This window comes from Bos taurus, chromosome 20 (genome assembly GCF_002263795.3).
Source record: "Bos taurus isolate L1 Dominette 01449 registration number 42190680 breed Hereford chromosome 20, ARS-UCD2.0, whole genome shotgun sequence".
In the NCBI taxonomy this organism is placed as follows: Eukaryota; Metazoa; Chordata; class Mammalia; order Artiodactyla; family Bovidae; genus Bos; species Bos taurus.
Genome location: NC_037347.1, coordinates 33,746,857 through 33,760,704, shown reverse-complemented (window position 1 = coordinate 33,760,704; position 13,848 = coordinate 33,746,857). Strand labels below are relative to the sequence as shown.

General features: G+C 43.1%; 1 protein-coding gene across 3 annotated transcripts; it reads left to right on the top strand.

Annotated features, from left to right (window-relative positions):
• The first annotated feature begins 410 nt into the window (after nucleotides 1–410).
• Nucleotides 411–13,576, top strand: PTGER4 (prostaglandin E receptor 4). Of its 3 annotated transcripts, none has more exons than XM_010816781.4 (3): nucleotides 411–981; nucleotides 1,447–2,368; nucleotides 11,641–13,576. In XM_010816781.4, exons 2-3 carry the CDS (start codon nucleotides 1,484–1,486, stop codon nucleotides 12,232–12,234), a joined length of 1,479 nt encoding a protein of 492 aa, XP_010815083.1. In that variant the 5' UTR covers nucleotides 411–981; nucleotides 1,447–1,483; the 3' UTR covers nucleotides 12,235–13,576.
• Nucleotides 13,577–13,848: the final 272 nt, after the last annotated feature.

Below are 13,848 nucleotides of genomic sequence, written 5' to 3'. Positions count from 1 at the left end.
AATAGCCCACTTGGAGAAGGAGGCAGCGAGGAAGAAAAGATGAGGGTTTCAGAGCTGTCCGCCCTGGATGCCGAGTTCAAAGTAGCTAAGAGGGTGCACAGGAGAATACCGGGACTCCCCCAGGGTCCCCGCGGACCGCGACCTTTCAGCACCACCTGCCTGGAGCAGGGAGGCCAAGCCTCCACCATCCCAGCCCCGCGGTGGGCTGGAAAGCCGCAGGCAAGCAGCTGGCAGAGGCACGGTGGGACCCGCGCCGCCGGGGCCCCGCCCTCCGGCCCGCAGCGCTTCCTCGCCGGGCACAGGAGCGAGCGAGCGCCCCACCCACTTCACATCTGGCCAATGGGCGCCCAGGCCGCGCGCTGTGTGGCCCCGCCCCCACCAGGGAAACTTGAAGCTGCAGGAAAGTTTGTACAGAGGCTGGACTGGCAAGAGCGGAGCTGGAAACCCGGCAGCCCGAGAGGAAGATGAACCGCCCCAGGTCAGAGCCTCGGGCAGAGGGGACCTCAAGCCGCCCCCAGGGCGTCAGAAGCGGCCTCAGCTGTAGCCACCAGCCCCGGTAGCCGCCCGCGCTGCCCTGGGCTGGGGAGGAGGGCTGCCCGAGCCCGGTACCCAGGCTCGGTGCCACCAGCGCTTTGCGCCGCACACCTGAGAGCTGTCCGCCCACGGACGATTCCCGCGGGCTCCGCAAAGCTTAAATCGTCTTTGAAGAAACGAAGGAAAAGACGAAGGAAAAAAGCAATCCATGATAAGGCTTCACTGACCCATTTCGCTGCCCTTCTGTTTCTCCAAGTTTTTGAAAGCTGACCACTGACCCCAGTTCCGGAAAACTGGCAGCCACCGAGAGCAGGCTCTGAGAAGGCAGAGGCTTGGCAAGCTCCACATTGAGCAGGGCACGGCTGAGGGCAGGTTGAAGGCTTGTCCAGGACATCTGAGGCTTGACCCTGGGGGCTTACGTAATTGCAACCTCCGCGGCTTCCACAGGTGAGACAGGGTTGGGGGCACTGGGCAGAGAGCGGTGCGGGCGCCCCTTGAGCGTAGCCAGGAAATGAAGAGTGCTCTCTTCAAATTATCTTCCATAACTTGTTTTCAGCGAGACTTTTATTGACTCAGAATCTGTCGGGAAAACGAGCAAGCCACTTTTCCCTTGAGATAGGTCTTGTTCATCTTGGCAATGGAATGAGTTGGGTTGGGGAGAGGAGAGAAAGACCGTATCAACGTATAAATATTAATGCCCGTAGAGTGGTGCTGCCGGCAGGACTTATCCGGAGCCTGGAGATTTAGGTAGCTGAGTTGGTAAGTGGCTACAGTCCACAATGTTGGATCGAGTTGCTCCCCCCCGATCTCTCATCAGCATATTGTTTCTTGGGAGCGGGTCTGACACCTTTTTGCAGGTGATAATTTCTCCTCATCGCTTCTTCGTCTCTCTCCTATTCTCCACAGACCCAGCCTTGCAGTCCAAGGCAGTGTACCGTCGGCCACCACCATGACCGCCCCTGGGACCAATGCATCATCCTCCCAGGCCTCCAACCCACTGAACAGCCCAGTGACCATCCCGGCGGTGATGTTCATCTTCGGGGTCGTGGGCAACCTGGTGGCCATCGTGGTGCTCTGTAAGTCGCGCAAAGAGCAGAAGGAGACAACTTTCTACACACTGGTATGCGGGCTGGCGGTCACCGACCTGCTGGGTACGTTGCTGGTGAGCCCGGTGACCATCGCCACCTACTTGAAGGGCCAATGGCCCGGGGGCCACGCGCTGTGCGAATACAGCACCTTCATCCTGCTCTTCTTTGGCCTGTCGGGGCTCAGCATCATCTGTGCGATGAGTATTGAGCGCTACCTGGCCATCAACCACGCCTACTTCTACAGCCACTACGTGGACAAGCGGCTGGCGGGGCTCACGCTCTTCGCGGTCTACGCGTCCAACGTGCTCTTCTGCGCGCTGCCCAGCATGGGCCTGGGCAGTTCGCGGCTGCAGTACCCGGCCACCTGGTGCTTCATCGACTGGACCACCAACGTGACAGCGCACGCCGCCTTCTCCTACATGTATGCGGGCTTCAGTTCCTTCCTCATCCTCGCCACCGTGCTCTGCAACGTGCTCGTGTGCGGCGCGCTGCTCCGCATGCACCGCCAGTTCATGCGCCGCACCTCGCTGGGCACCGAGCAGCAGCACCACGCGGCCGCCGCCGCCGTCGCCTTGGCCCCGACAGCCTGCCGGGCTCCCCCGGCCGCCTCCTCCCCCGCCCTGCCGCGCCTCAGCGACTTTCGCCGCCGCCGGAGCTTCCGCCGCATCGCGGGCGCCGAGATCCAGATGGTCATCTTACTCATCGCCACCTCTCTGGTGGTGCTCATCTGCTCCATCCCGCTTGTGGTGAGTGGCAGGGGCCAGGGTCCTACTTGGCCCTTTTCCTGCGTCCACCTTCCTCCTCCATCGCTCGCTCCCTGCTCTCCCTTTCCTCGGCCACAGGCCACCGTGGGGTCCCCACGCCCAGGCTCTTTTTAGGCCCCGTCGCTAACTAGGTGCAGCAGGTGCTTTTCCCCTACATCGCCGAGTTTCTTTCCCCGAAAGCCTAGTTTCCTCTCCCTCCCGGGACAGCCCCTACATCAGGCTGCCTGACAGTGGCCTTGAGCCTTCCGAGAACACGGGCGCGCTCTCCGTCGGATGTAGAGAGGAAACCGCTGTAGTATGACTGAGCCCCATCCTCAGGCGGAATCCGAACCATCGGGGCCGGTGATTTCTTTGGTGTCCACTCCTTACAGTTGTAGGGTTTTTAGTGTTCTGATTTATGTCCTTTTTTTTAAAGTTTTCTTTTGGTAGCTTATGTCGAATTTTAGAGCTTGAAGGGATATTGGATGCATTTTGGTCTAACTCCTTCACTTTACACTGGGAATTACTTGCTTAAAATAATCCCGCAGAACTAGACGGTCAAGCTAAATTCCTTGCTCTTTGCCATGCAGTGAGTCCCCCAGGAAAACATCTTGGTGCACATGTGGCCCTCCGTGGGCAAGGCCCAGAGCTTCATTCTTTCTAGGGGCCAGGAAAGCAAGGTGTTTCAGGGGACCTGTTGAGGATAGGCTGATGCACCTGGGGTATTGAATTCACATTCTCAACTGTAAGAGATAGAGTGCCTTTCTAGAGAGATGGGGCTTTAGAGATGGTCACCTTATTTATTGCCAAGCCAAAGCTTTGCAACTTGAGATGAACCTCAGACCAATCTAACCCCAAGGTTGCTTCTGTAATATGACGTCATGTCTCCCTCCTAGAACACTTCTAATTTTGGCCTTCAAAACAGTGTGTGTGAGTTTGCGTTTTGGTACGCTTTAAGGACACCATCTTCTTTAACATTGCCTGTGCATTAACTTTTCAAATGTTTTAAAATGTTACAAGCAGAAAGTTTGAAAGTCTGCCTAGCTCTCCTCTCTTTGCACTAGAAACCCATGGGCAGATGCACATAATACTTCATCTAGAGTTTCTCGTGAAAGCAACTAGTCGAGTTTTTCTATATCTCAAAACACCACATTCCTGGAAATTCTAAACTATCAACTTGAAAAAGTTGGTTTTGTTTTTTTTGAATGCTGATTGGGAGCATGAGAAAATAAATATTATAGGCTATTATTCCATCTTTTCCTTTACTAATACTATTCAGAGATTTTAAGATAAAAATATTATATCATAAAATTGATGTTATATCTAATAAAATATTTTAATATAAAATATTATATAAAATTACAGATGGATAAAATTCCTTCCATCTGTAAATGGAACTCCAAGGTGGCGGAGAGCCGGTGTACAGTAGCTTCTTGCCAATTTGTATAAACAGAAGTAAATATAATTGGCCAGAAGGGCCTTTAAACCCTCCCAGGACCCAGGATAATTTAGAGAGTTAATTGAGCCACATAAACATATTTTACTGTCTGTAATGGCACCTTTAGAATAGAGGGAGATTTTAGAAGAAACAACTCTCTGGCTGGGGCCTCCTTCTGTGGCCTGTGCCTTATGTTTTACAGAACAGTAAATGCCAGAGTGAGTGGTTGTTATTTACAGAACATCCACTTTAAAGAACTGAGGAATCAGAGCTAGAGGTTTAGCAACACACACATAACTTTTAAACTGTGTTTTGGTTGGAGGCAAGCATGCAAAGCTGTTGATGACCACACAGTCACAGATGAACTGTTCTCTTCAAAGCCTCTTATGGGCTGAAATGGTAGATCTGATGGCAAAGCCATTTATCACAAAGCCTTTGACATTATTTGAGGAACAAGAGGCAAGAAATTATAGGAGTTATATTTGTGGTTTGCAGACTGACCACATCTAAACTAACAAGGATTGTCTACTCTTTGTAAAGTCAGTGTTGTGTAGTGATATTAACCTTTTTACCCTGCAAATTGAAAATGGCTCAGCTGAGAAATAATCACATAGACATACCTTTGTAAGTAATAAGAAATCATACAAGTAATGGTAGCTTCAGAATAGATCTAATTGTAAATTAATGATAAGAATGATGTCATTATATTATTCACCCGCCCACAGTTTAGCAATGACTGAAAGAATTAAAAGGGAAGCATTCACAGCTGTAGCCTTCCTTGGATCACTTTTACAACTTTCTTGGTTTGTTGTTTTTTTCCACATTTCTCACATTCATATTGTAATTTGAGTTGAAAATTTCTGAACTCTGACTTTTAAAACAGTCAGATCTATCTTCAGTTTCAAGGAAACTAATGAAGAATCTCTTTTAACTTTATCAAATCAAGTTGGTTGGTAATCCTATTGGAGGCAAATCAAACCCTTCCAAACACTTAAAATGCCTTGGAAATAACAGAGCAAATATACTTTATGTGTAGCTTCACAAACCTTGACTTACAATACATAAGGAAAACAAGCATCACTGCAAAGCGGCCACATTTTTGTCTTTCGGATACCAGAGAAAGAGAAACGACAGTGGCTCTTAGAAGGCAGTTGGTATTGAATTTAGTATAAAAGTCAATTTTAATTTGTTCTCCAAAATATATATATCTCATAAAATAGATTTGGAATGGAAATTTGAGAAAGGTTGGAAAAATTAATTGCAGTTATATGAAGAACTGTGCTGAAGTTGCAAAATTTTCTAAAGTGAGTCATAAGCAATGAAGAGAAAAGATGTAAATACAATCAACAGGGAACATTGCATGACAAGGTTTAGTGGGACAAGGTTAATGTCATTTTGTCTGTTCTGTTTATAAGCAGTCTCTGGTTTTTGAAATACAAGAGAAGCTAAAGAAATGAAAGAGTTTATGCTCAAAATAAATAAAAGGGAATGAATTCTTTAGAAATATGCAAGTGAGACAGCCTAAGGTCCTGGTGTTAAATGCTGCAGCTGGATCAATGTCTGGTACCTAATTTTGTTACTAATGTTAGACATTGTTGTAATCCAGTCTTTGGCCTCAGGGCTAAACGGTTACACTACAGGATTTGAAAGGCATTTTCCCCCACGCACAGGCATGCTATGGCAGTATTTATTGCTTACTTGTTTCTTTTATTTTCTTTCTTCTTACTCTGAAGTAGCAAGCCTTCACCTCTATTAAAAGTAGAATGGCCAGTTTGATTCATCTTCTGCCTGGGAGGAGTGAAACTTAGGAAAATAGCGTCCTTTAAGTGTTTATTTGGTTCCTTACTATAAACTAGTTGTCTGTATAAGCCTTCATCAGCATTTGATCGCCAAAGGTTTATTAGAGCAGAGGAAAACTGTGTAAGTAGATACACTTTTGTTTACTGCGGGCAGACTGGAAGTGGAAACTAAAAGAAACTGATGGGGTTCCAGATGAGTTAAAAATCACATAGGTGCATGAAGAATGCCATAAATCCAGGCACTATTACAGCGGAACCTGAAGGATTATTTTTTTCAAATAAATTTGGCTAAATTTTTAAAAAGTAGCAATTCCCAAAAGCAGAATTTTAACCAGAACATAAAATTGCAGATCCAGGAGTAGTACCTTGAAGACTGTGGAGCAGCACATAAAAGTAAGGTTGTTTTCCCTGCTTCTCCTCTGAGTCTTTAAAAAAGCTCTAGGAAGAAAAGAGGGCTGACCAATATTTTCTCTGTCTCTGCACCTCAGATTCCTCAACTGCAGATAATGACTTTATTTCATGCTATTTCCTGGGTGGCTGGGAGTGAGTCCTAGTCTAAGGCTCTTTTCACCATGCTTTGCTGACCTGTCAAGGCTTGATTTTATGGAACATCTGCTAACAAGATCTCTTCCTCCCAGAGCTGAAGTGATTCTTGAAGGTTCTTGTTAGAATGTTCAAAGTTAAGGGTTCAAAGAAACTAAACACTTCAGAAGTAAATTTTCAGTGTACACACTGACCCGTAGAGGAAAAGCAGTTGCTCTGCAGTTAGATGGCTGGTCACTGATACAGAGGGAAGGAGAACCGAGCTCTCATTCCACCACCCACCCAAGAACTCTCTCCACTCTCCTTTACTTAGAGATTTTTGTCACTAAATAAAAAAAAAAAAAAGGAGGTGGGAAGAATTTCTAGTAACAGCTGTGTCAGTTTTAGACCCTTCACAGGGCAGTTAGATAACTGATCACACATAGAACATTCCTTTCATGTGCTCGGAACAGAACAAGGAGCGCATACAAATCCGATCACAGGTTCTCGTCATTTATTGGAAAGCATTTCTATGTCGACAGTCAACTCCCAAATCAGTCTAATCAAAATTTCAACATTCCTTTTCAATTAGACATTCCCTGCCAACAGGTTAATTCATTAAACAGGAAGTATGTGTTTTAGAGACTATGCGCGTCATTAACTATACCCCAAAGCAACCTCTAAGCTGTGGTTTTCATATTATTGATATATTCCACAGTAGCCAAGCTTCCACATATTTGTACTAAGCCTTTTCATGATTTTGCTTATAAATTATATGGAGCAGAGAGCCAGGATTTGAACAGAACTGGGCATTTATCTTTACAACATGCAGCCTTCCTTATAGCTTTCCCGTCATCACATTTAATTTTGGGTTTATCATATTTTTTCCAAGGTATGTTCCTGAATCCTAATCTCTAGCCGTCCTCAAAAGTTTAGAATATTGTCATGTATGCCAGTGCTAACAATAAGCCACATGTGCAAATCAGCAGCTACTGAAGAAACAGACTAATAAAATTGCAAGAGACTAAATACATTGTTTGTATTCAGTGAATTCTTTTAAGGTGTTTCCCCACCCACCTCCCACTCAGAGGTTCGGTTTTATCAGCAGCATGCTCTTCCAACGCTGAAAACTGCCTGAACACGTTTATTGGTGTAACATACAGAGCCTGTTGGACAAGAATTGCAGAAAAGTGCTCTCTCCTCCCTTTGTGACGCTGGAGTCCTGCTGTGGATGGTCCCATCCTAATCTGGGGTCTGCCCCCTTGGGGAAGCAAATCAAGTACAGCCTTTAAAGTGAGGCAGAGATGGCTGTGGTTATTTTGAAATCTAGTGAAGTGCGTGGAGCTTTTGCTCACTTTTGTCTTTTTTTTCTCTATTCAAGTCAGTCTCCATTGAGATCATGCTGCAAAGGAAAGCTCCGTCTTCATTTTTTTTCAAATCATTTTACCAGCTTTTGAGAGTGTTTTCATCTAAATTTGGAACGTTGCTTTTCATACTCATCTTTGTTGCTACCCCATGAGCTCTGCTTTCCTGAGAAGACATAAAATGACCAGGTTCACTAGCTTACATTAATTGTATGCCCACCCCGCCCACACACACCATGGAACACTGAAATAAGGCTCCTTTTCATGCCCTTATAGTTTCCATTACTACTGAGCATGAAGTGAGCCACAAAATAATTCTTTCCTTGCCTCTTGTCACCTTGATTATGAAACTTCACTATTAATTTTTTTTTTACAACACTGATTTTTCTGAAGGGTCATAGGAATTTTAAAAAATAAATGGTAACTCCTAGTTTATTCCCTTAAATAGCTACAAATTTCATTCCTTCTATAGCCATTTCAGGTGTTAAAAAAATTTACTCCTTTCAGTAGTAAATGTGTTTCCATCGAGGAAGCCGTGGGAGAAACAACTACCAATGAAGTATCTCAATGTTAAAGTTTTAAGAAATGCAAACTTTAGATTAAAAATTCTGTTCTGAAAGAGGGTCTTGAAGTGGCTGGGCAAACCTCTTAGGGAGAGCTGTGGGACCAGCTCCCAAGTAGAGCAACACTGCCACCTACTGGCTAAAAGTCTCAAATTCACCCAAATCCTGCCTTGGGTTTTTTCTAGAGGCTACACTCAGAGGGGAGAAGGAAATGGCAACCCACTCCAGTATTCTTGCTTGGAGAGTCCCAGGGATGGAGAAACCTGGTGGGCTGCCGTCTATGGGGGTCGCACAGAGTCGGACACCACTGAAGCAAGTTAGCTGCAGCACACTCAGGGGAGGGCCTGATACTAAATCCAGATTTAAATCCATCATTTCTTTTACCCTTAAGAACCTACTGTGTGATGTGAGTAAAATATAGACCTCATGCTTTGTATTTTACCAATATTTCCATTGTCAGGAGATAATTCTTAAGTAGAAAGCTAGCTAGCCTGGTAAAACAGAAAAAGCAACATGAAAGTAATTTGGAGACCTGAGGCCCAGGCCAGAATCAGCCACCAACAGGGTGGGGGATCTAAATAAGGTTCTCAAAACTTCCTGGTTTCAGTAACACTTCATCTGAGAAAAGGTCCATAGACCTGAGGGAATCTCTGTGCCCAGGCACAGCTGAGAACCTCAATGAAGAGTATGGTAGGAAGAAATCAAGATGCTTTGTTCCATTGGTTTTTGAAAGGACAGAAGGTCAGTCATCCTTTGTCTTGGTAGAATCATTTATACATAGTTTCTAAAAATATTTTAAGAGTTGTCATCATAAGAACTTCACTGAAGGGGGGTGTGAGTTCTGTCGCTAATCAGGGAACTTAAGATCTCACATGCTGTGTGGTTTGGGCAAAAAAAAAAAAAAAAAAGAGTAGCCATCATATACTGTTGTTCATTCCAGTACACTTTTTATTTAGCTGTCTTCCAGAGATCGAGGGAATAATTTCATCTTAGAGCCATTTCACCATTTTATTCTATCAGAGTTACAGGGCTGTATGTAATTGCTTATCCAAAATATTTAGGACCAAGTATGTTTTAAATTCAGAATTTCTTGGCTTTTAGAAAAGTAATTTAGTAATCCACATACAATATGTAATATCCCCATCAGAAACTGGAAAGGGACCTCTGGAGCAAAACATGGGAATATTCACATCAAGAGGAATAAATAAAGTTATAAAGAGCATCATGGTCTAGTCAGTTCAGGTTTTGCAACTGAAAACAAAACAAATGAATATCGAAACAACAGCAACTTCTTGATAAAGGGTTATATACCTGTAGTTGATTGAAGGTCTTCCAGTATAGGAAGAAGTGGAAATACAGTTACACCCCACTGATCTAGCATCGTTTAGAAATGTTTCATATAAGTTGACTTTTGCAGATTAATGAGAATTATTTACATGTTTTAGACTTCTTTTTATCCAGTCTGTTATAAATCTAAAATATCCCTATTCTTTCTTAGTGATTCATACACCATAAATATTATTATACTGTATGACAAAGTGGCAGTGTCATCAACTCTTCTTAATGTTAGACATATCTGCCCTTGGTTAAATGGCTCCAGCTATGCTTCTATAGTTCTTTCTTCTTTTTATGGTTTTTAATGCATCTTTCTTGGCCGTGAGACTCACCTCTTACTTCTCCCTGACCTAAAATAATTACTAATAGCAAGTAATAATTATCAAATAATTATATTATCTTAAAAACCACTGTTTTTATATGAATTATTGTGAGATTATTATATAATGATCCTGGTGGAATTAGAAGTAAGACTCAGATAGCATCATCATCCTTTAACAGTAAAATTTTGGGTTTTTTGGTGTGTGTCTTGTGTGTGTATTTATATACACATATATTTATTTAGATATAATTGACATGTAACATTATATTTATTTCAAGTGCATAGCATAATGATTTGATATTTGTATGTATTGCAAAATAATCACTACTATAAGTCTAATTAACATCCATCCCCACACTTAGTTACAAGATGTTTTTCTCATGATGAGAGCTTTTAAGATCTACTTTTTAGGAGTAAATATGGAAGTGTATGTTTTACAAGTGCTTTTTCGAAGTAGACTCACAGATATAGACAACGAACTAGTGGTTGCCAGTGGGGAGAGAGAAGGGGGTACAATATAGAGGTAGGGAATTAAGAGGTAAAACTATTAGGTAGTAAATAAGATACAAGGATATATTGTACAACACAGAGAATATAGCCAGTATTATATAATAACTATAAATGGAGTATTACCTTTAATAATTGTGAATCACTATACTGTACACCTGTCATTTACATAATATTGTACTTTAATTTTTAAAAAGAGAGAAAATAAGATGTACCTTTCCACTAAGGAATAAAATGATAGTTTTCCTCAAATTTACAAATTTATACTCTCTTCAGTGAGTCTGGTCTCTCCAGAGTGCTCCTGGCTGTTTATTCTAAATGCTCCAGAGATACAAGGAGGGGTGGATTCCAGTGGAGGCTTCAGGATGGATTCAGAGTGACAGATGTTGAACAGAACTATAGTTCCCAAGCAGCAGGGAGCCATTGAAGGTTTAGCTGCCGAGTAGCATAATCAAATCTGCATTTGAGAAATAATCTTCTGGTGGCAGTTTGGAGGATGGTTTGGAGAGAACAGGAAGTGGAGATGCGAAAGCTAGTTTGGTGGTTGATGCAATAATCTAGGTAAGGAATGCAGTTATAGGGGAAAAAACTAACTGGGAAAGATTTTCTTTTTTTCTTCTTTTATTATTTATTGACACATAATTGGTTATGGAAAAGGTTTTTGAAGTAAGAGTTGATAACATTAGATTAAATAAAAACTGTTCTCTGGCCATTCTAGATGATAATAGATTCAAATATTGGTTTAAATTTCCAAGTTTAAAAGTTTCTCACTATTCTGTGAGAAAGCACAGAAATGAAGTTAATAAAATTCTTTATGCCTATGTCTCCTGTACACCCATTGCATTCTTTTATCCATCTTTGACCTAGAGAAGATATTCATAAGGTAGTTACTGATATATTAAATTTATACTAACTCGATAAGTGGTAATCGGTGGTCTTCCTGGTTCTATATATGCTGCTCTTGGCACTTTTTTAAACTTTTTAAATTTTTTTGACCATGCTCCAAGGCATGTGGGATCTTAGTTCCCCCATCCAAAGATTGAACCCAGGCCCCTCCATTGTAAATACCAGTCTTAACCACTGAACCACCAGGGAAGTCCCCTCTTGGCACTTAGAAAAGAGGGCAGCCAATGTTACTAATGGCTCAGTCGGTAAAGAATCCACCCGCAATGCGGGAGACCTGGGTTAGATCCCTGGGGCGGGAAGATCCCCTGCAGGAGGTCGTAGCAACCCACTCCAGTATTCTTGTCTGGAGAATCCCATGGACAGAGGAGCTTGGCGGGCTACCGTCCATGGGGTCGCAGAGTCGGACAGACAGCGACTAAGCACTCACAACAAGGTTACTAAGTTAGACGTTGCATGCAAAATTTTTCCCAGTTGATGAATGAATGCCAAACACTAAACGTGGACATCTCCTTTTCGCAGGTGAGAGTGTTCGTCAACCAGTTATATCGGCCACAACTGGAACCAGTCATCAGCAAAAACCCTGATTTGCAGGCCATCCGAATTGCTTCTGTGAACCCCATTCTGGACCCCTGGATATACATCCTCCTGCGGAAGACAGTGCTCAGTAAAGCCATAGAGAAGATCAAATGCCTCTTCTGCCGCATCGGCGGGTCGCGCCGGGAGCGTTCGGGGCCGCACTGCTCAGACAGCAGAAGGACGTCCTCCGCCGTGTCCGGCCACTCCCGCTCCTTCCTCTCCCGGGAGCTGAAAGAGATCAGCAGCACGTCGCAGACCCTCCTGTACACGCCAGAACTCAGTGAAAACGGCCTCGGGGGAGGCAGGAATCTGCTGCCAGGTGTGCCCGGCGTGGGCCTGACCCAAATAGACAGCACGTCGCTTAGGACTCTGCGAATATCGGAGACCTCAGACTCCTCACAGGGGCAGGACTCGGAGAGCTTCTTACTGGTGGACGAGGTTGGCGGGAGCTGCAGGGCTGGGCCCGCCCCCAAGGGGAGCTCCCTGCAAGTCACGTTTCCCAGTGAAACGCTGAACTTATCAGAAAAATGTATATAGTAGTAAAGGGAAGACATACAGCACTATTTCTGGAAGCTTCGAAGATCCCGTGCAATAGACACATCAGCGAGCTGTTTGGCCAGTGCTGAGAGGGCTCTTTTCATCCTATCACGCACAGTAGAGAACACCCGGGCTTCTGAGCACTTTGCAGACAGACGAGTTGCTCCTTCTGGGGCCTGAGGTCCGAAGCCTTGGCTGCCACCTCGCTGTGATAATAGCGTTTCGGTGACAACCTGATGGCTGGGAAGATGTACCCTCAGTTTTCCTACTTGACAGGAGGACAGCATAAGTTTTGCTATTTTCATAAAATCAAGAGCTTTATATGTGGCACACAGCAGAAGTCCATGTACAGAAGGGCTCTATTCCAATAAACCATAAAGGACTGTCTTGTGGATGATTTAAGGGTCTCACTAAAGCATGAAATGTGAATTTTATTGTTGTAAATATGATTTAAGGTATTTAAAGTATTTTCTTCTCTGTGAGAAGGTTTATTGTTAATACGAGGTATAACAAAGTTGTGGTAATCCCTCTCCCCCTAGTATAACCAACTGAAGTTGCAGATGTTAAGATATTTTTTCATAACCAAGGTGAGGCCATGGTGTTGAAAATTCAGTGAGTCAGATCTATAAAATAAATACAAATTTTTAAAAGAGTTTAGCACTATTAAAGTAATAAAGCAAAATTCTATTTAAGACATGGACATTACAGGCCGAAATATTAAAATTCTTTCCAAGCTATGTGTAATACATAGTGAAAAACGTTTAGTGATGCTGCATGTATCTATACAGAAAACTGTGATTTCAGGACAACCTAACGTGCTGATAAATATTTTGTACTTGTGTCTTCATTAGCTGGTACTTTTTAAAATGTAACAAAGCTTTTAAAAAGTGTTAGTAACCCATAATTGAAGTGTATAATATAAAAAGTAAGCAGCTTGTTTTCCCCCTTGGAAATGTGTATAGTTTTACTTTCCTAAGGAATGACTTAGAATATTCTTTAAAATTTAAGAGAAAGGCAGATTGCACCATCAAGGGTTTTACGGGAGGTGTGGAAGGATTAGCCTTTCACAGATGTCACAACAGAAGAGGTACAAAACTTGGGCATGTAAGAATCATCTTCTAAAAGTTTTGTGTAATGCCCAGTCATGCTGTACACATATCTGAAGCACCTTTCTCAAAGAAATACTGAGCATGTTTTGTTGCTTACAATGTCTTTGTGAATTGCTTGGTTGTAATTAAATTGAGCCTGATAGTAATGTGGTTTTAAGAAGCAGTTGTGCCAACTGAAATTATTTTGGAGATTATAATAAATAAATACACTCAATTGGAGTTCCATATCATCAGTTTTGGAAACCTGTGTGATTTTTGTGTGTTTCAGGTCATCTTCCATCTTTTGAAATTGAAATATTTTAACTTCTTTATTTTACAAATAATGTCCAATGTAAAGGTGCAAGAACAGTACAAAGCCTTGGAGCCACTTAATAAAGAATGGCATTTAGAAACCAAGATCTGGGTGCAAAGTGTGCTCGAAATGACCAGTCTGTATGGATGGTAGCAGAGACAGTATTATGCTTAACCTGCTACATGTAAAGAATCTAAATGTTCATTATTAAAA